Raw genomic sequence first — 26,615 nt, 5'->3', positions numbered from 1 at the left:
GTTAAAGAATCAAGTAGTTCAAATATTTATCCAAAGTGATATGTGGGCTATGCTCAATGTTGAAGGCAGAAAAGCAGACACTGCTCTTAAAAAATGAATAATTTAGGCTGGGCTTGAAAGGCATCTGTAAAAGAGCAGAAAGTAGAATATTTTAGGGTTTTCTCAGGCCATACAGTTTCTATTATAACTGCTTAACAATGCAAATACAGCCCTAATAATGTATAATGAATGTATACTGCTATTTCCCAGTAAAATGTTTTATTAATGCAGAATTTTTCTGTGCCACAAGATGGTCTTTTTTGGTCATTATTTATTATTTCTTTCTCCCTATAGCTTATTATAAAATTTCCAAAAACAGAAAAAATTAGAAGAAAAACTTCACTGAATGTGCATATGCATACAACCTAAATTCTGACCGTCTGTGCATCTTTCTTTATACCTAACGATCCATCTTCTTTTTGTTTGCATTTCAAAACAAGTTGTAGACATAACATACTTTCCCTTAAATACTTGAATATGTATCATGAAGTAGAGTTTAGCATTTTGGGGCTCCTCTTTTTTCATTCGAAGGAAAATTAATGTAAAACAAAATACACAGTCTAAGTATTTCAATCCATAAGATCTAGCTTAAACCGTTATCAGGACACCACAAATGACTATACCCACAACAAAATCTCTACTCTCAAACTACCAGACTCAGTCACTGTTCTGAAATTTTCTAGCATAGATTTTCTCCATTCTAGAACTTCATATCAATGTACTGCACACACTGAGTGTATAAGCATTCTTTTATTCAGTATAATCTTTGGGGGTTTATTCCTATTACTGAGGATATCAATAGTGTGTTTCTCCTTCTTTCACAATAATAGTCTATTGTAAAAAAAAAAAAAGCTCATTATTTTCCAATTAATGAACACTGGGCTAGTTGCAGTTTGGGCTCATATGCATACAGCTCTAAAAATATTCTTATGTGAGTTTTTCTGTAGAGCCAAGATATGAGGACATATCTGTTTGTAGGCTTTAGACATACATGTTTCTTTTCATATGGAAGTGACAAATTTTTTCCAAAGTGTGTAGCACTTTACGTTCCCACTACTGAAGTATAAGAATTTAGGTTACACTATAACTCATCAACATTTTGGCTGATAAGTCTGCAATTTAGACTACCCTGCTGATGTGCAAGGTTATATGCTTTTGTTATTCTTATTTTGATGGTTTAACTGGCTAGAAATGTATTTTAAAGCTCTTCCTTTGTCAGCCTATAAAAATTATTGGCAAGCAGACTTAGCCAGGGGGCTATTGTGCTGATCTCAGATCCAGTAGGAAAGTCTGGATAGAAAAGAGAGGGATGCCATCCATCCAGCAAGACTCTGCCATCAACAGATTATCATACCTCTTCAGTCATGATAGAAAATCTTTATTTTGTTCCTTACACTTATTATGCTAAAACATATGTTTTTTTCTATATTTGCTAGAATTTCCAAAGAAAATATTTAGACCAGTCTTTGTAGTTTTATTTTGTTGTATTGGAAGTTTTACAACAAAAGGCCTCACAATATTACTTACATATTACTTACCTCTTTTGTTTTTATGACAAATTAATAAATATTATCTGGTCTGTTATGATGTGAATATGCAATATCCCCTGTAGGCTCAGCTATTAGACACTGATCCTAAGCTGGTGTCACTATTTTGGGAGATTCTGAAAACTTTAGGAGCTGGGGCCTCACTAGAGGGACTTTGTCACTGGAGGTATGCCTTGAAGATTACACCTCACATCACAAACTCCTGCCACCATGACACTCACCATGTGAAGCCACTCCACCATGGACTGAACCTCTAAAACCAGGAGCAAAATAAATCTTTCTTTCCTTAGACTGTTTCGGTTTGGTATTTTGGCCCCAGCTATGCAAAACTAACTAATATGTGACACTCTGGATAACAGCTAGCAACAGAAATATATTGTGTATTTCCTCAAATACCTCCATGCTTTTGTTTATATTGTATTGATTTAATTTTTTTAAACTAAACTGAAGTTGGAAAATAAAAATCTTACAGTAACAAAATTTTCAAGAGCCACAAAACCTTGATGATAAGTGTGATAGGCTAAGTGACAGGTTCATGGGAGTTATTTAGGATATATTTGAGCTTTTTTACAATTAATGTCTGAAGTCAACTCTGATACCCAAGTGCATCTCAGCAGTTGCACAGCCCTATGCAAGGACTGGGAGAAGGCTCATGAGCAGTGTGCCAGGGGAGGAAAGGTTACAGGACTCAAGAGTGTGTAATAGACACCAAATTCCTATTTTAGCAGCTTTGTGTAATTTTCTGTTTCAAACACTTTGTTTCATTCTTTTTCTTTTCTTTTTGATTGGTCATGGGGCTTGAACTCAGGACTTGGGCACTGCCCCTAAGCTCATTTTGCTTAAGCCTTGTGCTCTACCACTTTGAGCAACAGCTCTACTATGGGTTTGGAAGATTTTTGGTATTTTGGTTTTTGTTGTTGTTTTTTAGGTTAGTCTCATGAGGACTTTTCTGCTCGGGCTGGCTTCAAACTGCAATCCTCAAATCTCAGCCTTCTAAGTAGCTAGGAGTTGTACAGGCATGAGCCATGGGCACCCGGCTTGTTTCATTCTTTTGAACTGATCTTTTAGTTGCTACCATCTCATTAGTAAGGAAAGCCTGCTGTGAAATCAAATGTATTTTAAAGACAGTATCTGTAGTGCTGGCTTCAAAGGCTAAGTTTTAAAAGAAGAAGGTGCTGGTGCATTCATATTTTACTATCACAGGCCATGGGAAATAGACTGCCATATAATGCTTTTGTTATGTTTTAAATTTCAGAATAGGGAAAATTAATGGTATGTGATTTCTTTCCCTTCTATTCAACTTTTTTCCAGGTTACTAAAGTCAATTATAGTATCCTTGGTTACTGAAAATAAAAGGAAAAGTGTGCAAGTACTAATTACATCACTGAAGAGATTCTCATCTGGTCTCTTATACAATGAGTAATATATACTCCTGACATCAATAAGAACCTTACTCTACATTACTTGGAATGGGAAAATAAAAGGAAAATAAACACTAGCCAACCTGTGCTTTTCTCATGTACACCAAGGGCTCCTTCAGATGTTCAGGAGGTGCAGCAGGATGGCTTGGTAAAGGACACCTAGAAGCAAATAGAGATAGCTAAATATCATACATTACTCTTGATACTTAGTCCTCTGGGCACGAGTTTATATATCTCTGCATCTGTGTTATAAATGAAATAGAACTTGTTAGCGGCTTGATGTATTTACCCAGATACAAAGACCTATGAAAATTTGGTTCTTATCATGCTATTGTTTATTTTAGACAAAACCCCTTTCTCTCTAGGCTGGCCTGGAACTCTTGATTCTCCTGTTTCAACCTTCCAAGTCTGAGATTGCAGGCACATACCATATCCAGTTTATACTCACGAAGAAATGCTAGGTTAAAACTGTAATAATATGTTGAAAGCTAAATGTGTTATAGACTGACTTCATAAAATGAAGTAATCTTTATATAACTATCCTATTATAAATAATCATGAAACTTTTTTTTTGCTGGTGCTCGATCTTGAACTCTGGGCCTGGGCACTATCCCTAAGCTTCTTTTGCTCAAGGCAGGTGCTCTACCACTTGAGCCACAGTGCCACTTCCAGCTTTTTTGAGTAGTTTATTAGAGATAATTCTCATGGAGTTTCCTGCCCAGGTTGGCTTCCAACCCAGAATCCTCAGATCTCAGCCTACTGAATAGCTAGGATTACAGGTGTGAGCTACCAGCATTTGGCTTCATGGAACTTTTAACTATTGCTTTTTGCATACAAATATGACAAATTCAGAGGAATTTAAAGGTTAAAAATCCATTAATATATTAACTAATTTTATTTCTCCAATTTCCTTGAATACGTGATTATATTTTTACATAACTGAAATTATAACATTAACACCACTTTTGAAAAGAGCCATGTTTTAATATATAATACATAAATTTACAAATGTAATAAAATCTATTTATTTATTTATTTATTTATTTTTGTTGGTCATGGGGCCTGAACTCTGGGCCTGGGCGCTGTTCCTCGGCACTTCAGCTCAACGCTAGCACTCTACCACTTGAGCCACAGCACCACTTCTGGCTTTTTCTGCTTATGTAATGCTAAGGAATCGAACCCAGGGCCTCATGCATGCAAGGCAAGCACTCTACCACTGAGCCACCTTCCCAGCCCTAAAATTTAAATTTTTAATTATTATAAATTCTATTTTCTTATAACATTATTTTATACTCAAAATATATAGTGTATATATATATATATATATGGTGTTAATAAGAAAATGCATCTAGTCAATAAGTACATGAGCCTTTCTAGGTATCAAGTGTACACTAATGATTAAGACACTATCCTCACCTAGTCATGGTGGCTCACATCTGTAATACTAGCTATTCAGGAAACTATAATCAGATTATTGGACTAAAACATGAATTAGAAGGAACAAATCATACAAAGATCTGGTAAAGAATATTCCAGGTATAGAAACAGGAAGTAAAGACTCTAAGGTGGGTATGTTTGGGAGGTTTGTAGAGTAAAAAAAGGCAGAACAGATGGAAAATAATGACTGATGTTCAGACTTGTATGAAATCACATATGGAAATACTGGGAAAGTATAATGGTTCAATAATCTCTTTTGCAACCACTTATAACTCCTATCAAAATTAGTCATAGGACTTATACGTGCAGTAGCGCAATCAGCTTCCCGTAATGGAGAACCACAAGCTGACTTCTCATAAAACCGCTGGTCCAAAGTGTAACAGAAGAGTGAGAACAGGAATTCTACTTATTTTTCTATACTATACTAGTGCCTTCCATAGTGCTGGCATATGATAGGAATCCAATGAATAGCTGATAAATAATGGGGTGTTGAATAAAGCACAAAGCAAATGTTCTCTCTATATTTTGTAATGGTAAAATGACCCTGATAAATCTAAATAAACAGAAACACTGAGGTTCTTAATAATGACACCAATTTTACAAAGAAAAAAGGCAATTGTGTTTAGAATGTTCAGTTTTAAGGATAGAAAAAGGTATAATATTCAAAACTGCAACAATAAAAAGAATGTTAGTATGCTTCGGTTAGTAACTTATCCAAAATATTAAGAGAAATGCTTTAATTACACTGGATGAATGAATGAACTGATAATATATGGTGTTTAAAAAATCAAAATTATTAATTCTCAGCAAGAAAGCAGTAAGTCTGAATTATAATTTACTTAAAATGTTATATACATACTAATGAAAAATAATGTAATACGTATACATGACAATACTGATGTTATTACTTACAAAGTAAATGTAACAAGAAAACAACATTGAAAAACAGATGGAAAAAAACTCACACACTGAGTTCACTATAAACAGCATTCTGAAGTTTCTTCTCCCAACCTGTTTTTAAAGGGAAAAAAATAAAAGTAAGTGTATATTGGCTTTTATATGAACATGCACAATAATTAAATTTAACTCACTAAATCTTGAGAATCATTTGTGAAAGAACTTTGTCAGATACAAATACTCTGTCAGCTGGTACTTCCTCCACAATCACCAAAAACATTGGCTAATAGTGAGGAGCAAAGTCATCAATGAATACCAAAATCTTTTATTACTTTACTACTGATGCTCTGAACAGGGAGGAGGGTAATAAGAACCAAAGACAGAGCCAAAATAAGTAGTGATAATTCACTGGTCCATAAAGTGGCCATTCCTCTGAGTTACTTCTATTCAGTATCACAGATCCAGGTGCAGAGCTTGGTGTAGGAAGTTACAATTTTTGTTGCTGTTGTTGTTGTTGTCTGTGGGGTTTTTTTTGAAAGCATAGTAAAGACACAGGAAAAACAATGCATGAGGGGGAAAAAGCCACAATTGAAAAGTACAAAGAAAAGTTGCTTAGTGAAGCAAATACTTGCCACATTTGAGATGTATTTTGATCCAGAGAATAAACAATATTTAAAACTGATTATTTCAAAACAGTCATTCCAACAATGTTCCTGGATTTCAGTACCATTTTACTGATGTCTTATAGTTCTATTTCTGTCCAAAGAGAAACCTATTCAACCACAGTTTTACAATTTTGGATGAGTTAACTAAAATCTGGAGATACTTAAAAGCTAAGGAGAAAAATACAAACCTGATATTTTAAAGAATTCCTTAATATCTTCTTTTAGTGATTCAAGTCTAATCTCAGGTCTCTGAAGACTGGCCTGGTTTTTAGAAAAGGAAGAAGAGATAACAAGTAAATCATTTGGGCTCATACATGTTGCTAATAAAGATTTTTAAGAACATATAAATGTGAGTACTATTTGAAAATTTTACTTTGAGATTTAAAGCATTTTAAGACACATCAAGAATAGCTCAGAAGATTTTTCTCACCTACTTTTAAAATAAAAGATCTGTGGTGGTACCCTGCAGTCCACTCACAAAAAAATGTGTAACTTATGAACACTTAACATTTTTAAGGTCTCACTAGGAGAAGATTTTGATGTTATAAATATGTTCTTTTAATATTATATCCAATATCTCCACAAAATGCCAGTCTAGTAAGCTAGCAAGTGGGCCAGAATGGGCCATGAGTTGGTGGCATTGGGGAGTACCACCAAAAAAAGGAAAGGGAAACAGAAAAAGAGGGGAGAAAGAAAGGGGAGAAAGAAAGAAAGAAAGAAAGAAAGAAAGAAAGAAAGAAAGAAAGAAAGAAAGAAAGAAAGAAAGAAAGAAAGAAAGAAAGAAAGAAAGAAAGAAAGAAAGAAAGAAAGAAAGAGAGAGAGAAGAAAGGGAGGGAGGGAGGGAGGGAAAGAAAGAAAGAAAGAGAATCAGAGAGAGAAAGAAATAAAGAAAGAAAAAGAGAAAGAAAGAAAAAGAGAAAGGGGGAAGGAGGGAGGGTGAGGAAGAAAGAGAAAGAGAGAAAAAGAGAGGGGAAAGGAAAGGAAAGGAAAGGAGTAATTTATGAACATTCAGGGAAAGGGGAAAAGGGAAGGGAGGAGAGGGGAAGGGAAGGAAAAGGGTAGAGAAAAGGGAAAGGGAAGGGAAAAGGAAAATGAAGGGAAAGGAAAGGAGAGAAAAGAAGAGGAAGGAAGATAGATAGGTTAGAACATTATGTTTCTCTGTTATAGCATGTACCAGATTACAATATGATATTCAGATCATTTATCTTTTTGATTAGACTAAATTCAAGAAAAGGACCAGGTCTTATTTGTTTTTGTCTCCTATTACCTTGACATTAATTATTACCAATAAAATTATATCACCAAACTATGTTCTACCATTTCAAGCTAATTTCCTCTCAAAATAACTAAGGAAATACATAAAATTATTTTCAACTGAAAAGTCTATGATTCCCAGGAAGGACTTTAAAAGCTTCATTATGCAAAAGGAAATGATTCCAAGAAAACACAATTTAAAACAAGTTATTCTTTCTAAACATTTTCAATACTTGAAGGTTTCTAGAACTCCTAAAAACACTTGTTACACCAAAAGCAAACTAAATTCACTAGCCATCTAAGTTATTTATAAAATTTTAGTCAAAGCAGGATAGTGAGTTGAGGGTATAGTTGAATGCTTGCCTAAACAGGGTCTGGGCCCAATTCCCAGCAACATGTACACACAAACACACATATACACACATACACACATACAGCAGAACAATAACAAAAGGACAATACAGTAAGACATACCAGGTTAAACCATGATTTAGTAACAAGATCTTTGTGAGTGTGAGTGTGAGTGCCAGACCTAGAGCTTAAACTCAGGGTTTGGGCGCTGTTCCTGAGCTTCTTTTGCTCAAGGTTAGCACTCTACCACTTGAGCCACAGCTGCACTTCTGCCTTTCTTTGGGTACTTTAGTGGAGATAAGACTCTCACACACTTTCCAGCCGGGGCTTGCTTTGAATCACGATCCTCAGATCTCACTCTCTTATGTAGTTAGGATTACAGGCATGAGCCACCAGCACCTGATTAACAAGATCCTTTTTAAAAATAAATTACACAAGAAGAGGAAATCTGCTGTACAAACACATTGAAAGTGGTCGTTCTGTACAATATTCAATTTTATTTAACTTTATTTAATTTTATTATTTCAGCAATACTGGGATTTGAACCCAGGGTCTCATGCTTGCTAGGTAAGTACTCTATCACTTGAGCCATGTCTCTAGCCCATAGTGCAGTGGTTGGTTCTTAAAATATGATCTATGGATCTCTGATGGTTTCTAAGACCATTCTTGAGCAAAGGTATTGTATAACAACAATAATGAATTCTTTTTTGCATTGTTTATTGTGCAAACTTTTATACCACATTGTATGCAAATTAGCAATTTGCAGCCTATCACTAATATGCAAATCAAGGAACTGATACTGACTCTACTTAGAAGTCTGTGGTGCTTATTTGCTACCACTGTATAGTCACAGTGAGGAATGTTACTTGAGTGTCCTTGAAGAATTAGGAAATAATTATTAATGTTATTAAATATGAATACGCATCTTTATAATATTCTGTCCACACAAGTCACTTCTGCATACTGAAGTAAGACGGCTATTTAGAAGAAAAGCACTTATGAGTTTGAGTTACAAAATTTTTAAAAACTGAAACATTTAAATGAACTTTAGTTCTTATTTGTGAGTATATTTATATATGTTGTTATTCCTACAATTCATGTTATTCAAAAATACTTGATGCCGGATGCTGGAGCACACTTGTAATCCTAGACATGTAATCCTAGACATTCTGTCTATTCATCCATGCAAAGACATCAGGATTGTTTCTACCTCTTAGCTACTGTGAATAATATTGTTATGGACCATCTTTGAGTTAGTATTTCCATTTGTTAGGGACATATTCAGAATTCAGGAACCATATTGTAATTACAAGCTTAATTTTTAAAGGAGTGAGCATAGTAACAAACAACTATTTTTAATGGTTTCCATTTTAATTTCCAATGTTCTAGTATGGGTGCACATAATCCACATAAACAAAAGGACCCTAGAGACCTCAATAATTTTTAAAAAGAATAGGGAGCATGGGATTAAGATGATTCAGGAAGTAGAGGTGTGGCCCAAGTGGCAGAGCACCAGCCTTGAGCAAAGAACTAAGCGACAGCACTCAGTCTGAATTCAAAGCCTAGTACTGACACATACACAAAATAATAAGATTCTGAATGAGTGCTCACATGGAGTGAGTGAAATAGGTTTGTAGATACCATCAAGGATGGAAATGGCCAGGGTAGGTACATAATTTTTGAGCTGGAAAGTTAGAATTTTCAAGTTAGTGTTTCCCAACCAGAAAACCAAGTAGAGCTTAGAGAGAGGAATTAGGCTTTAAAGAGTTAGCTCATTAAAAACAACAACAACAACTTTGTGGTCTTTTTGAACCCTGATGTTTTCTGGGTCTTTAGGCACAGGATGTCTGATAGACCAGGGTTTGCATGGAGACATAGAGAAGTTAGGGATCTAAGGAAGCGAGGAACCCTTTCTGTAGCCCTTTTTGGGTCCTGTTTACCCTTCAGTGGAGCAGGTGGCCTCAGCCGCTGTCTGAGCTGCTTGCCTCTCTAGTGTCCCCTAGTTTCACCAAGGTTAGAAACTTAAGATGACTCATGGCAAGGCTTTAAAGATGAAGATGGTTTAGTAGGGGTAAAGACTCAGATTTTGTGTGTGTGTTGGTAGGAAGCAGGTCATATGTTTTAAGGGTACAGAAAGGAGGTAGAGAATGACAGTGTCACCATAAATAAATGGATGAGATTTGTATTCAGGACCAAAAACTGAGTTTCCATTACACTGTCTTGCTGGAGGGAGATATTTTATCCCTTCTACTGCAATGTTTTGTTTAAAAGAAAGCTTAGCTTACCTGTAAGTAGTTGTACCAAAGAGCTTGCCCCTCAACAATGAATTGTTGAATTCAGTGTATTCAATCGATGAATACAGTGAGTCTTGATCAATGTCAATCCTTTCATCACTTTCCCCCAACCTTCCCACCCCACCCCTACTACCTCAATTTTCCTAATTGTATAGGACAGGCATTGCATCTTATGACTGCATCATTTCCCCTTTCTTCATTCATCTGCCTCCTGCCACTGATCCCCCTTCCCTTTGAGTACCTTTCCTGATGGTTATTTTGTTGGACTCTAGGATAGTCCTTCTAAGGAATTACATCATTTGAGTTCTCTCCTGAAACTACCGTATTTGGGTTAATACCCTTATCTGCACTTGGATACCAACCCAAAATGTATATTTATAAATTAATTCTAGTTTACATGTATGAGAGAAAACACATTCTTTGTCCTTCTAGGCCTGACTTGCTTGACATTTTTTTCCAGGTCTTTCCATTTCTTTGCTAATGACTCAATATCATTCTAATGAATGAGTATAATTCCACTGTGTATATATGCCACATTTTTTTGGTCCATCTGTCCATTTTCTTGTCCATTTGTCCACTGAAGGGCATCTGAGCTGATTCTATACCTTGACAATGGTGAATAGTGCTGCAATGAGCATGGTTGCGCAGGTGGCCTTACTGTATCCTAGTTTGTAATCTTTTGGATAAATGCCTAAGAGTAGAATTGTTGGATCACAGGGTAGTTCTATATTTAATTTTTGTTTTGTTTTGTTTTGAGGAGCCTCCATACTGCTTTCCAGAGTGGTTGAACAAGTTTACATTCCCACCAATAGTGTACTGGGTTTCCATTTTTTTGTTCATATCCTCCTCAACATCTCATTGTTTTTTTGTTTTTGTGGGTCATGGGGCTTGAACTCAGGGCCTGGGTGCTGTACCTGAGCTTTTCTGCTCAAGGCTAGTGCTCTACCCCTTTTTATGAGCCACAGCTTCACTTCCTGTTTTCTGATGGTTAACTGGAGATAAGAGTCTCCTGATCTTTCCTGCCTGAGCAGTTTTCAAACCACAATCCTCTGATCTTAGCCTCCTAAGTAGCTAGGATTATAGTCGTGAGCCACTAGTGCTTGACCATGTTCGAATTTTTAATGATGGCCATTGTAACTAGGGTGAGGTGGAATCTCAGTGTTGTTTTGATTTACATTTCTTGATGTAAATGGTCAGAGATACTGAACATTTTTTAGTATGTCTGCTGGCTATTTTTACTCCTTCTGAGAAGTTTCTCTTTAGCTCATTTGCCCATTGATAGACTGAGTTGATTTTTGTGGGCTTAGTTTCTTAAGCTTTCTGTATATTCTGGTATTAGGACTCTGCTGTATAGCTGGCAAAGATCTCTCATTCTGTAAGCTGTCTTTTTAGCTCCTTACCTATGTTCTTCTGCCATATGAAAACTTTTTAATTTGATACAATTCCATTTATCAATTCTTTCTTTGATTTGCTGTGTTTCCACTCGGAAAATTCCTGTCTGTCCCAAGGAGTTCTAATGTTTCTCTAATAGTTTCATAGTTTGGGGTCTTACATTGAGGTCTTTGATCCATTTTAAATTAATACTGGTATAAGGTGATACATAAGGATTCAGTTTCTGTTTGGATATTCATTTTTTTCCAGCATCATTTGTTGAAGAGACTGTCTTCCAGGCTATGTTTTTGGCTCCTTTATCAAACATTAAATGGCTGTAGGTCTGTGGGTTTATTTCCGAGTCTTTTATTCTGTTCCATTGGTCCTCAGGCCTATTTTTGTGCCAATACCAAGCTGTTTTCATTCCTATAGCTCTGTAGTTGAGTTTGATATTTGGAATCGTTATACCTCCACCACTTCTTTTTCTGCCCAGTAATGCTTTTGTGATTTGGGGCCTTTTGTGGTTCCATATGAATTTTTGGATTGTTTCCTCTATCTCAGTGAAGAATGATGTTGAGAGTTTGGTGGATATTGTATTGAATTTGCTTTGGATAATTTATTTCCATTTTGACAATATTAACTTTCATACAGATTAAAAAAAACAAACAAAAAACAACTACCTCGACCCCATATCCTTTTCCCTGCCAAACTTTTACAAATATTTGTCTATTGCCAGCTGGCACAACTTTTATTTTATGACTTTAATTTATATTAGATGAAAGAGTTTTAGTTGAGCTTCACAATAATCTAGTTTGGATATTATTTTCTATATTGAATAAAGAAAAAACTGAGATGCAAAATGGTTAAGTGGTTTGGCTAAGCTAATAAGATTGAGAGATAGTTCCAGATCTTTGATGGCAAATCTTGCTCTTATTTAGTTGCAAATAGTTTTTAAACTGTGCTTTATTATATCTACGGATTCTAAAAAGTTCTATTCATTTAAAATTACTTAATTTGAAATTATATTAAGAAACAAGATTCTCTCAAATGAATTAAATATCAAATTTTGATTCATAATCCCGACTGCACTCCCAAATTAACTTGTTTCTAGATGAGTCCCCAGAGAAAAAGCTACTGTTTCTCTCTCTCTCTCTCTGTAAATATACACACACACACACACACACACACACACACACACACACACACACACACACACACACACACACACACATATACTTATGTGTGTATACAGATATGTTTGAATTGAATCAAATTCAATGTGTCATTGATGGGGATCTAATTCTTTATTAGTCTTTTTGCTTATGGCACAGGGCACACACAAATGAAGCCACTTCTACAGCAATGTGCCACAATAGTGTTTGCCAGGCAAATACAGGTACATGGCACTGCTGTGGTCTGTGCCAGAAATGTCTGATGAGAATATCAACAATATACCTTGTGGTAATACTAGGCTAAGCAGTAGTATAGCAGTTACATCAGAAGCTCTAGGTCTGATTCTTAGATTTGTGATAAATAATTTTGGAGTTTATATTCAAAATAAAAATTTCCAAACTGGGCACTGGTGTCTCACACCTTTAATCACAGCTACTCACAAGGCTGAGATGAGCATTACTGTTCAAAGCCAGGTTGGGCACACACATGTGAGACATTCAAAAAGGTGGAAGTGGAGATCTGGCTCAAGTGGTAAAGCACCAGCCTTGAGGGAAAAAGCTAACCAAGAGCTCAAAGTCCTGAGCCAAGCCATTGTACTGGCTTGACTTTATTTAAAATAAATAATGATAAAAAAATAGAAAATCTCAACCATGTTTCTATTTTCTGTATCAGATTAATTTGAGAATTTGTGGGAATTGCCAGGACAGTTTAAGCTCCTCAAACACCTCAACCACCCTTTCTCTTAATAGAATCAAGGCAGATTCATTCAGGAATTAGAGCCCTCTAATTCCATCCAGCCGTATCATCTTACCTGTCTCCTAGAAAAACTCTGTACTAGGCACCTCCTGCTTCACCTTCTCACCACTCCTCCATTAGGAACGCACTCCTTCTTCCCACCTGGGGGGGGGGGGGGGGGGGGCTAAATACTTCTTGAATCTCCAGTTATTTTCTTGCAATATATTTATACCCTATTCATTTGATTTTTTTTCAATCATGAATTGAACATATCCTATGCCACTGACAGGGTATGAAAAGAAAAATGACAGCGTGGGAAGAGGTAACATTGTAAAAAAAAAAAAAATGTACTCTTAACTGAATTATGTAATTGTAACCTTTTTGTACATCGCCTTTATAATAATAATTTTTTAATTTACAAGAAAATAAAAACAAGACATCATTCACACTGAACATCTCTTCCAGCTCATGATCTACTTCTTAAACCATGCCTCCACTTCCAGCTTTTTGCTTGTTAATTGGAGATAGAGATTCTCACAGACTTTCCTACCTTAATAGATAGGATTACAGGCACAAGCCAATGATTTCCAGCCCCACAGTATATTTAAGGGTATGAACAAAAGCTAAGAGAGAAGTGCTATTCCAAAAGGATACTGTCATTTCCCACATCAGTGACCAAACATCCTTACCATTAGCTAAATTGCTTTGGACTTTGGTCTAATTTCTCTCAAAAGCCCATTACCACCACAAATGAGATGTTCAATTAAAACATGTTGAATTAGGTATCTCTATTTCTTCCTAATAGTTCTGATTCTTTCTAAAACCATAGACCGGACTTCATTCTGAAACTCTAGTAGTCCCAGTAGACAGGAATAACTTTTAGTTTCAAATTGGAAGTTTTGGCGCTATGAAGCTACTCAAGCCTTACACTCAATCTGTGTTGTATAATTCCAATCCTGCTCTGGGTTATCATATCTGAAGATGGATTCCTCGCTGGCTTTTGCTCGCTGACACCCACTTTTCTGACAGCATCCACCATGCTCATCCACTGTGCCCACCTTTACTGCTTAGCCTCATGCTGCCATAGACCTTATGCCTGAAACTGTGGTAGCTCACATTTAGTAACCATTTTCTCCCTCATTTCTACTTGATCTTACCTACTCGAGAGTGCTACAAGACCTGTGCTAAAATAAAGCATGAGATGCTCTCCACAAGGGAAACCTGCAGTTTAATATTAACTATCTCTCAATCACATCTATCTTGTGTACACAAGAACCTCCTTACTATGAAATGTTGTACATCATCATTCACTGCCTTACGTTCCAGGGTTAAAGGACAAAACAATAGCTAATATAGAAATGAATAAGAATAACACCATTTCCTGCTTCAAGCTAAACAGTCCCTGAATTCAGAAGTTATGTATCGACTGCAGTCATCCAATGCGGATCTTCCCCCAGTATATGCCAAACCATACATCCTGTAGAGATAATTTTTAAAAGATAAAAGATGAGGGGGTGACAGTGTTCAAAGGGAAATGTACTCATTACCTGACTCATGTAACTGTAACCCCTCTGTACATCACCTTTACAATATTTTTTAAGATAAAAGATATTAAACTAATTATCACACAGGCCTTTCAATACCATTAAATATTCTATATCTTTAAGATATAGTTGCATGAGTTTCTTAGGAAGAGACTTTAACATTGAGATGCATTGGGGTTCCACAACAGCCTGTTATGTATTGCTCCTCCTCTCAGCAAATCTGAGTAATAAAACAATCTGAGTTACCCAGACCTATTAAGCACTTCATGGAATGTAAATAACATCTGGAGTTTTATCCAATATCCACTTTAAATACAAACAATGCACGTCAAAACAAAATAACTATGCCAATAAGGTACTATACATCAAATCTGGAATTAGACTATCTACCTCACTGTCTGAAGATCAGTAAACTTAAAAATTAAGTTTAAGATGTGAGATGACTTCCTTACAAAATAACTCAGAAATATTCAGAAAAAAATAGGCACTTTACTGTAAGAGAATATAATAAAATACAGTTCATAGAGAATAAAGACTGAATACTGTCAGACTATTCACAGCTATGAAAACAGAACAGGGAAACCCATTGGGAACACTATTTCTTAGAGGGAAGGATACAGGGAGTGTGAAAAAGGAGTCAAATTGATTGGAATACAGCATTAACACGCATGGAGATGTAACAATGAAATCCTACCCCTGTATAACTGATATTAAGAGAATTTTTTAAAGATTAAAAGACAGTTGATAGTCTACAACATATATACATATATATATATATATATATATATATATATGCTAAAGAACTGAGTCAGAGAAAAAAAATCTGAATGAAGTGGTTTGATTTTTCTAATTAAGTTGTTTTGCCAACTGAGTATACCCAAACAAAAAATTAAAACAGTACAGAAGACGTACCACCAGAAAATATCTTCCTGACTAAATCTTACAGGACAAACAATCAGTTATTTAGAAGTATCATCAAAACTGGTTATAAAATCACCTTTTATTTAATAGGGTCAAGGGGTAGATGAATATAGAGACAATAGGGGAGAATACAGTCAAAATTCAATAGACAGCCTACAAACAGGAAACGTGAGGGAAGGGAGGGGTCAGGAGGGATGGGTGAGAGTGTTGAAGGGGTGACACTGATCAAGATGTACTGTACTCATAACTGCTTTGTCAAATGACAACTCCGATGTACAACTACTTAAAGATAATAAAAAATATTTTTAAAAAAGAATTGGCTTCTACTACATGTTTGTCCTAAGGTAAACTGATACAGTTCTTCAAGTTGAAGATTTTGTTTTATGTACTTGAGGTCTTATTGTTACCCAAGATGGCCTTGAACTCCTAGACTCAAGTGATTCCCTCAGCTCAACCTCCTGAGCAGTTGGGACTATCGGCTCACACCATCATTCCTACTTTCATTATTTATTAAAAGATCTGCAACTGCAAGCCACAATATTACTTATCTTTTATATTATGTACAAATCAGCCAAATATACATTCTTTAGTTTCTCATGTAATCACCTTAGTGTACTCTGCTTTATCTTTCTGTCTACTCCCTTGCCCAACTTTCTATTACTTCAAGGTGTATATACAGCTCCATAATCCTTTACTGGAAATTCCAAAACCTGAAAAAGTGTTGAAAAACAAATGTCTCTTCATAGCCAAATTGATAGCAAAATCTATAGTGATGATATTTAAAAAAAAAAAAAATCTGTACTGGTAACAAAATCTGATCTGACCTCAAAGGTCATAAGGCTATTCTTAGTCCTTTGTCATCATTCTTGATGTGAAAATTCACACATTTTGTTACAGAAATAACAATGGATTAACAAAGTGTTACCAGATCCTGATTGAAGTATCTAGTATATAGAATAGACATGAATTACCTAAAATTTTACTGCAGAAATATAAATGTGCACTAGACTCCAATAGAGATATTAGGTAGAATACAGAATACACATGAATAACTGTGCTAAAATTCGAAAAAAATTGTGAATTCCTAAATATATCTGGTGTCCTTAGGTGAGGGATTTCAAACCTGTCTTCATTTATGTATATTACTATCATCTCTCCATAAAGGAACAACTTTTATTTCATTTGCTGTTATATCCCCTCGACCTAGAATTGTGTCTGACACATCACACTCTCAATTAATATTTGTTGAACAATCAAATAAATGATCACGTTTAATAAATATAACTGCAGTTCAAAATAAAGAGTAACAAAATATGCTATCAGCACACTAGAGGAGATAAAATGAGGTTTTATTTCATACAGAGCCCCATATCCCTCATTTGCAATTCTGAAATGCAAAAAGCTTTGAAAACAGATGCAAAATGTTTTGTCAATGGTCCTTATTTTCTGAAATCTAAAGATTTTCAAGTAAGAAACAACAGTGAATACATATTATATTGAATAAATACTTGAAAGAAAAGCAAAAGTCCCACATTAGACTTCGGCTTCCTTAATGGCAAGGCTGTTTTTTTGTTTTGTGTTGTTTTGGTGGTGGTGGTGGGGCTTGAACTCTGGGCTTGGGCACTGTCCTTCAGCTTTTCAGCTCAAGGCTAGTGCTCTACCACTTGAGCCACAGTGCTACTTTCAGCTTTTTCTGTTTATGTGGTGCTGAGGAATCGAACCCAGGCCTCATGCATGTGAGGCAAGCACTCTACCACTAAGCTACCTTTCCAGCCCCGCAAGGCTGTTTTTAACATAGTTGTTTTTTTTTTAACCTATTGTGACAAGTATACTTGTCCAATACAAAAATGAATATTTCCAAGTCAGATAGAGAAACTAAGAACTGATAACACTTCTGCCTAAAAATAGTAGAGCGCTGGGCGCTGGTGGCTCATGCCTGTAATCCTAGCTACTCAGGAGGCTGAGATCTGAGGATCCCGATTCAAAGCCAGCCCGGGCAGGAGAGACCGTGAGACTCTTATCTCCAATAAACCACCAGAAAACCGGAAGTGGCGCTGTAGCTCAAGTGGTAGAGTGCTCGCCTTGAGCTGAAGAGCTGAGGGACAGCGCCCAGGCCCAGAGTTCAAGCCCCACGACCGACAAAAAAAAATAAAATAAAAAAATAAAAATAAATAAAAATAAAAATAGTAAAGCCCCTCCTATCACTATCTTTCTTTCTCTCTCCTTCCCTCCCTCCCTCTCTCTACTCTCTCTCTCCCCCTTCTCTCTCTCTCACACGCACATAATTTAAAAGCAGTTTGAAGCTGCTCAGAAAATAAGAACTAGAGTAGCAGGGGAAAATCTTGAGACACAAACTAGCTCCATTCTCTTTAGAATTATTATCCTATTATGAACATGTATAAAAACTGATAGGACACAGTATGAAATCTGGTGGAGGGTTACTAAAGGCAAATACAGAAATGAGTACCACTTTGGAATAGACTAATTGTAGGGAAAGTTTTCTCTACAAGAAAAATTTTGAATACTGAAGTTCTGTTGGGTAGAAGGCTACAAAACTAAACAGGAAAAAAACGAGAACACTATTTGGGAATCTAGCAAGAAAAGGAATGGAGTTTGAGCCAAAGGGAAAAGAGCCAATCCTTTGCTGGAAGCCCTGGAAAGCCAGGAGAGACCAGAAGACTGACCCCCGCCTAGACTCCATACATCCCTAATAGGATGAAGGGAACCAGCCACTATCTGACCTATGTAAGGGAGGCTGATGATGGGAAATAGTGTCTGCAGACTCTACAGTATTTTGCATAGAAAACACAGCATTAAATAGTCTCTCCCTCAGATGAAGTCAGATGATCAAAAGCTAAGAGAGAAAAAAAAATACAGAGAGATCCATGAGTATTAAGATATTGGTGTTAACTGATGAGGATTTTAAAATCATTATGAATGATTCAGGGCTATCACCAGGAAAAGAAGAGAAAGAACTGATTGAAATATATGACAAAAATTTTTACATGAGAATTGAAATCTATTTTTAAGAATCTGGAAATTTTAGAACTAAAATACACACTTTGTCAATAAGAACTCAGGAGATAGATTTATCAAAGATTGAAACAGAAGAAAATAAGATGAATCAGAAGTTCAGAAGAAATACAGAACAGTGAAATACTCATAAAAACAAGTATTAGAGACATGGAGATTCAGTGAATAGTTCTAATGTATAAACTGGAGTGTCAGGAAGGCAGGAGACAAAGTAAAGGTAGCAGAATAAATATTTCATTAGCTATTGATCAAGAATTTTCCAAAGCCGGTGGAAGATATCAGCTCTAAATTTAAGAAGCCCCACAAATTCAAAACAAACTTAATAATAACACAAACAACAATACTGTACCAAAGCATTCTAAACCAGTCAGCTGAAAACCAAAAATGGGAGAAAAATGTTAAAAGCAACCAGGTAGGGCAGGGATGGGGGTGGGGATGGGGATGGGGACAGGGGAAATGGGAGGGGGGGGAGGAGGGGACACGGGGACACACACACACACACACCAATTCAGGGACAGTTGACTTCTCAGCAGAAAATAGAGAACAGAAGACAAGGGAATGACACCCTAACATGCTGGAGGAAGATCACTGTCAACTTAGAAATCTACCTACTGAGAAAAGTAGCCTTTACATCTATAATCCTACTACTCAGGATGCTGAGATCTGAGGCTTGTGGTTCCAAGCCAGCCCAGAGAAGGAAAGTCCATGAGACTTTTATCTCCAGTTAACTATTTAGAAAAAGCTAGAAGTGGCCCTGTGGCTCAAGTAGTAGAGCGCTAGCCTTGAGCACAGAGAAGCTCGGGTACAGCGTCCAGGCCCTGAGTTCAAGCCCCAGGACCAGCAAAAAGGTACCAGGCAACTAAAAACTGCAAAATCTAGGACTTGGCATGGAACTCATTGGAACACTGAGTATACCTAGACTCAATCCCTAGTGCACACACTACATGCACATACATACATATACGCATGTGTGCGCGCGCACACACACACACACACATACACACACACACACACACACACACACACACACAAAGAAAAAAAGAAATTTGCCACTAGGCTACCCACACTAACAGAAATATTAGACTGAGTTCTTATGATAGAAAAAAATAATAATTCCCAGGGAAATACAAGAGAGTATAATGAAAACAGGAAAGACAAAACTGCTGTTTATAGTAAGTATTGACAAAATGATAATACTTCAAAATAATAATGGCAATATCTCATAGGATATGATATATACATTGATTTAAAATACGTGTCAAAAGAATACAAATGGAGGCAGGAGGGTTAAATGAGCTAAATGTTCTAAATTCCAGCATTTCAAGAAAATAATAAACACAATACTTTATATTTTAACTTTTCAAGAATAATTGCAACAGCTAATAGTTACCTAAAGAGCAATAAAATAAAGCCAAACATGGTGGAACACACCTATAATCCCAGCTACTCCAGAGGCAGAGACAGGAGGATGCCAGTCTGAGACCAATTCAGGCAAAATAGTTACTGAGATCCTATCTCATAACGAGGCAGGCATGGTTAGTCACACCTGTATTCCATTTGGGAGTTGAAGGTAGGAGGACTGAAGTTCAGCCCAGGCCAAACTGCAAGACCCTTTCTGATAAACAAACTAACAGGAAAAGGAATGAGGGTGTGGTTCAAGTGGTAGAGTGTCTGCCTAGCAGGTGGGAAGCCTTGAGTTCAATCCTAGTACCATACAAAAAATGAACTGAAAAAATAACAATAAAATTAAGTTAATGGAGATGAAAACATAATAGAATTATTTTAATATTCCCAAAGAACAAAGGAAGAAAACACAGTATGTAGCAAATGAACCAAATAAGAAACAATTATTAAGATGAGAAATATAAACCAAACCAGTAAATTCATTAAATGTAAAAAGACTCAAAAATGCAATTAGGCAACTATCATTGTCAGTCTAGATTTTAAAAACAACTACATGATGCTTTCAAGAGATACACCTTACGTATAGTCATAGAGAGTGAAAATAAAAGAGAAGGAAAAGCAGTTGCTACAGTAACACCATACACAATGATTTAGGAATTAAGCTCACAGGAACATACTACAATATGTCTGTATGCATGCAATAAAAATAGCCTTAATAATACAATAAAAATAATCTTAACATATACATGTAAAAATTAGGGGGAAAAAAACAGGGAGAAATAGGCAAATGTAATAGTTATCCCTGAGCTAGTTTTCCTTTCATGTTTTCAGTTGCCCATGGTAAACTATGATCAAAATATACCAAATGGAATTCAAGTTTCAAATTACATGCCATACTGCATTGTACAATGAAGTCTTGTGCCACACCATCCCCCCTGGGACATTAATCATATCATTGTCTAGCGTATCCACATTTTATATGCTATCTATCCAATAGTGTGTAGTAGCTAACTGAGTTACTAGACTATGTCACAGAAGGCAGGGGTTGTGTTCAAGTAATCCATATTTTACGTAGTCACAGCCCCAAGGTACAAGAGCAGTCATGTTGACAATTCAGACATGCCACAGATAAAGTATATCCTCTAAGTAAAAAAGTAACAAGGAAAGAAAAATCATACGACTAAGTCACTAAGATCCACAGTAAAGAATAAATTTTTCATCTATTAATTTGTTCTATTTTACTATTAGTAATTAGTATTGTATATAAATTAAACTTACAGTAAATGTTACCATACATATGTATGTAAGGGATAATAAGTGACTATTTGGCTCAATTCTATCCTGGTTTAAATATTCCTTAGGAGGTCCTGAAATATACCCATCATGGATAAGGAGGGACTACTACATACAATCACATTTCTTTCGTCAGCCAGTAGAATAGAAAAAAACTTACTAAGAATTTTAAAAAGTTGAATGACATAATTATGATCTTATCCCTGTGATATGTATAGATAATCTGTGGCAATACATACATTCCTCGGAATAATATGCTGGGTTATAATGTAGACCTCAGCAAATCAAGAAAATGAAGCAAATGAGTAAAGCCAGTCTCAGCCTAGATATCAACAAGAAAAACATATATGCAATGTCTCATCTGCTTATAAATTAATCACACACTTCAAAATAGCCCTAGTGATGAACCTGTTTAGTAGCAAAAATATTAGAAAATATTTTGAACAAAATGGCAAAGAAAATTTAATTCATTAATGTGAAGCTCAATTAAAGCAAAAAGGAGAAAATAGTCTTAAATGTATATTTTTTAAAATGAGACTTCAAATTTATGACCTAACAGTCCACTTCAATAAACTAGAAAAAGAACAGCAAATTGATCTCAAAGGAAGAAAAGTAATTAATGCTAATAAGATGACTTGAACTTCAAAGAAAATTAGCAAAGACAAAATTGGTTCTTCAATGAGGGGAATAAAGTTGATAAATCCCTAGCAAACTATGCAGACATACATACACCACACAATTACAATGACTGAGATAGGAAAAGTCTTTATAGATGCCAAAAAGTAGTAAAATTTTTATTATAAAATTTTAGACCAATGTTGTATAGAATTTTAAGTGAATTGAACAAATTTCTTGGAGAATACAACTTATAAAACAAATAGGATAAGTTCCTCTATTAAATCTAAATGTTACTAAATCCTTGCCAATACGTACTAAGGAAGAACAACGGAGTGAGAGAGATAGAGAGAGGGACTGACATTAAACAATGGTACAAGAAAATTAGTGGAGAAAGATAGGTTTTCTCAACATACAGGGTACTGGAAACACTGAGCATTCATATGGAAAAAGAAAAAGACTTACCTTATATCATATACAATATTTACACCTAAATGTAAAGAGCTAAAAGTATAAAACTTACAAAACAAATATAAAAGAAACTTTTTTGAGAACTTGGGCAAAAACTTTTACATAGGACACAAAACGCACAAATAATTTTTAGAAGAAATTGATTTTTTTAAGTATGTCATCAAAATGTAGCATACTTGTTCTTTAAAGGTTAAGAAAATGAAAAGAAGTAGAAGAAGTATGGCTCAAGTGGTAGAGTGCCACCCTTGAGTGAAAAAGCCAAGCAAGAATGAAAGTCCCTGAGTTCTAGCCCCAGTACCAAGAAAGAAAGAAAAAAAGAAAGAAAGCAAGGAAGCAAGAAGGAAAGGAAGGAAGGAAGGAAGGAAGGAAGGAAGGGAGGGAGGGAGGGAGGGAGGGAGGGAAAGAAAGAAAGAAAGAGGAAAAGATAACATAGGAAATAAAAAAAGATAGGTCACAGATTGGGAGAAAATGTTCATAAGATGCATAGCACATGAAAAACTTGCGTCATATGTAATAAAAACAAACAACAATAAAAAAAAGACAACACAAATTTTAAATGGGCAAAAGGTTTGAACAGACCGCTTAAGCGTATTTGAAAATGCTCGGTATTTAGTGTCATCAGTCACCAGAGAAATCGGAACTACAATAAGATACCGCTCTGTTGCTACGAAGGGAGTAATTAATAAAAAGCAGTTAACAAAGGAAATGAACAGCTATTTCAAGTAAGGATGCACAACAACTGGGGTTCTCATCATTGTTAACGGGAATGTAAAATGGCAGCGCTATTGGGAAACGTTGGGCAATTTCTTTTTTTTTTTTTTTTCGTTGGGCAATTTCTTAGAGAACTGAACATACACTGTCACACAGCTCAGCACCCCCACTCCCAGATATTCGTCCAGGACAAAAGAAAACACGTAACCCGCGCTGGTGGCTCGCGCCTGGAATCCTGCAACTCAGGAGGCTGAGATCTGAGGATGGAGAGTCAGAGCCAGTTTAGGCAAGGAAGTCTGTAGGACTCATCTCCAATTGACGACCAAAACTCCGCCAGTGGAGCTCAAGTGGTAGGAAGTAACTCAGGTGGTGGAGCGTTCTGGCGCGAGCGCACACACGCACACACACACGTATGATTCCATTTTTACTCATACACACACACACACACACATCTCTTCATGCGGCCTGAAGTATCACGTTAGCAGGGCGTCAAGACGTGCTGGACGGGTGGAGAAATCACTGCAGAGAGGATAACGCGCACCACACAGACTCCCAGAAGATGAAAGGCCACGCGGCACCCAGGAGCCCGAATCCACCGCAACGCCCGCCAAAGGGAGGGGGGTGGGCGCCCCGCCTTCCCCGAGCCCAGCGCCTCCATAAAACCGGGACCCCACCCAGGACTCCAAGGACAGGTGAACGACTGGGCCGCAAAAAGGCGTGAGGCGCCCCAGCCTTCCCCTTCCAGAAATCAAACCCCTCGGAGCCCCGCGGGCGGCCCCGTTGGAGCGGCCTTGCAAGGTGCGGCGCGGGCCGGGCGGGGTGGGCGTGGGCCGGGCGTGGCGGCCCCCCCACTCCCGCCGCGGCCTCCCCCCCACTCCCACCGCGGCCTCCCCCCCACTCCCGCCGCGGCCTCCCCCCCACTCCCGCCGCGGCCTCCCCCCACTCCCGCCGCGGCCTCCCCCCCACTCCCGCCGCGGCCTCCCCCCCACTCCCGCCGCGGCCTCCCCCCCCACTCCCGCCGCGGCCTCCCCCCCCCCACTCCCGCCGCGGCCTCCGCCCACTCCCGCCGCGGCCTCCGCCCACTCCCGCCGCGGCCTCCCCCCCCACTCCCGCCGCGGCCTCCCCCCCCACTCCCGCCGCGGCCTCCCCCCCCACTCCCGCCGCGGCCTCCCCCCACTCCCGCCGCGGCCTCCGCCTCACTCACCCAGGCTTGCCGTTCCAGCTGCGCGTACAGACTGGAGCCCTTCAGCTTCTGGACGACGTGGGCGATAATGAGCGACAGATCGGACTCCTCCGGCGGCATCGCCCCGGCCCCAGGCCGCCCCGCCGCGGGGACAGGCCGCCGGCACCGAGAGAACCTGCCACCGCCTCCCGCTGCTCCCGGATTCCGCCAGCGGGCGTTGCTAGGCAACGGCCCGGCTCTGTGTCCGTCCTTCTTGTGTCCCCTCCGCGTCCGCAGGCCGCAGCGCTTGAGTTCCGCCTGCAGAAGGAAAAAATATAAAGACCGGTGGACTTCATTTCGTTCCGTTGTTCCTGGACAGTTTGATTTGAAAAACGAGAACAAAAGCTCATTTCTTCAGAGCTGCAAAGTCTTCTACGCACCCGGAGAACCCAGAGAGTTGGGTGGTTTTTGACTTGTATTTTCCTGTACATTTCCTTTTCACCTCTCCATCTCTGCAGAAATAGGGCGGGAGGAGCTGTGGAGGAGCTGTGGCCTTCCTAGACATGGGGATGCACTGGGTTCAGTTCCTAGGACTGCTAAATAATCTTTTAAATAATTTTTTGAAAAACTGGGCTGTTGAGTGCAATGATACTGAAAAGTACATCCAAGAAATATCAGGCTCTGAGAGTAACTGTGTACTTTTGGAAGGACTTTGATTTCAGGCCTTGCATGTCTGCCCTTGTAAAATAAGCCCGCTTCACAGGATTCTGTGGCAATTAATGATACAAAAACTGTGAGGCTGTGAGGCACCGGTGATTTAACCTGTAATACTAGCTACTCAGGAGGCTGAGACAGGAGGATCATAGTTCAAAGCCAGGTCGGGGAGGAAAATCTGTGAGACTCCTATCTCACCAGTACACTAGCAAAAAGCTAGAAGTGGAGCGGTGGATCTACTGGTAGAGCTCTAGCCTTGAGCAAAAGAGCTCAGGGACAGTGCCCAGGCCATAAATTCAAGTCCCAGGACACACACACACACACACACACACACACACGCACACACACACACACACACAATTGTGATGCTGCCTAGCACTGAATGTAACATTCAATTGTATTTCATTTTCTCTGCTTCCATCCTTTGCAGTCATGCCCTGGAACGCAATATACAATGTCTTCTCATCTAAAGCTACTTATTAACCAAGAAACAGAGCAGCTTTCACAAAGCGTCCTCAATTAAAGGATAAATAAGACACTGTCGTAGTTTTCAAGGAATTTACTATCTAGATTTCTCCATATATTCATTCATTGGATCCTTTAGTATTCAACCTACAAAGCACTTACACCCAAAGAAATGCGTGAGCTCAAAGAGTTAATAAAATGTGGTTCTTGTGTCAAGAAATTATATGAAATGTTTTTCAGAATTAAAAGTAACTAACAACAAATTCCAAAGATGGAATTTCCAGGAAGATGGCTAAGGAATAATGCACACCATATAATAATCTTACCAAAATAATCAAGAATTTTTCAGTTGTGTGTGTGTACATGCATTTCAAGCAAAGCAAAAGTAGCATTTCAAGAAAACAGAGCAAGACTGCTGTTAATGCTACTCTAGACTAACTGTATCAAACTTTAATGTGCTAAGGAATAATCATAAAAGAACTTGTTAAATCAAATGTTCTGATATAGTACATCTCTGGTAGCTAATAAATTTATTATTGACGGGTTTCAGAAGATTGTGATTCTGATGGTTCAAAGGATACGTTGTGAATGGCTAAGGAGAGGAACAGGTAAACAACAAGAATTCAAAAGAATTGGCCCCTGGCTTCTATATACCATAGGTTGGCATTCCTCACACCATCATTTGGGTGATAATAAATAACAGACTAAATAATCCATTTGGTCAAAAGTGTTTTTTATTAAACCAACATTAGAAATAAATAATGCACACATATTGTTCCTTTATGAAATATTCTGCCACAACTCAGAATTCAAACTTGTAGAATAGTAGATCTTGTCAACTCTTTGTAGTCCTACCATAGCACCTCCCTATCTATCCATGGATCTCCAACACAACCTCACTTGGAACAATAAAAACTAGAATGAATGTTTGTTTGAGACTGTGAATGTGTGACCAAAGAAATAAATGTGCTTACATAAGGTTAAGAAGGATCATAGAACATAAAAGGAAAGAAGATAGAGCTGTGGCATGGAAGAAAAAGTAAGGTGTCTAAATTCAGAAAATATTGTATCTCCTTCCTCTCAAACCCTAGGAACTAT

At 37.6% G+C, this 26,615-nt stretch overlaps 1 protein-coding gene across 2 annotated transcripts in view; it reads right to left on the bottom strand.

Annotated features, from left to right (window-relative positions):
- The window catches only part of Tbc1d19 (TBC1 domain family member 19), a 95,710-nt gene extending 71,128 nt beyond the window's left edge, over nucleotides 1-24,582 (bottom strand). For both annotated transcript variants that reach the window (XM_042674783.1, XM_042674784.1), the window contains exons 1-4: nucleotides 24,381-24,582; nucleotides 6,195-6,267; nucleotides 5,410-5,455; nucleotides 3,091-3,166 (exon numbers count right to left, since the gene is read on the bottom strand). In XM_042674783.1, coding sequence (XP_042530717.1) covers nucleotides 3,091-3,166; nucleotides 5,410-5,455; nucleotides 6,195-6,267; nucleotides 24,381-24,479 — 294 coding nt within the window. In that variant the 5' untranslated portion in view covers nucleotides 24,480-24,582. The remainder of the gene's footprint in view (nucleotides 1-3,090; nucleotides 3,167-5,409; nucleotides 5,456-6,194; nucleotides 6,268-24,380) is intronic.
- Between the last annotated feature and the right edge of the window lie 2,033 nt (nucleotides 24,583-26,615).

Source organism: Dipodomys spectabilis, unplaced genomic scaffold, assembly GCF_019054845.1.
Source record: "Dipodomys spectabilis isolate Male_0828 unplaced genomic scaffold, ASM1905484v1 ptg000021l, whole genome shotgun sequence".
Classification (NCBI taxonomy): Eukaryota; Metazoa; Chordata; class Mammalia; order Rodentia; family Heteromyidae; genus Dipodomys; species Dipodomys spectabilis.
This window is presented reverse-complemented; position numbering and strand designations above follow the sequence as displayed.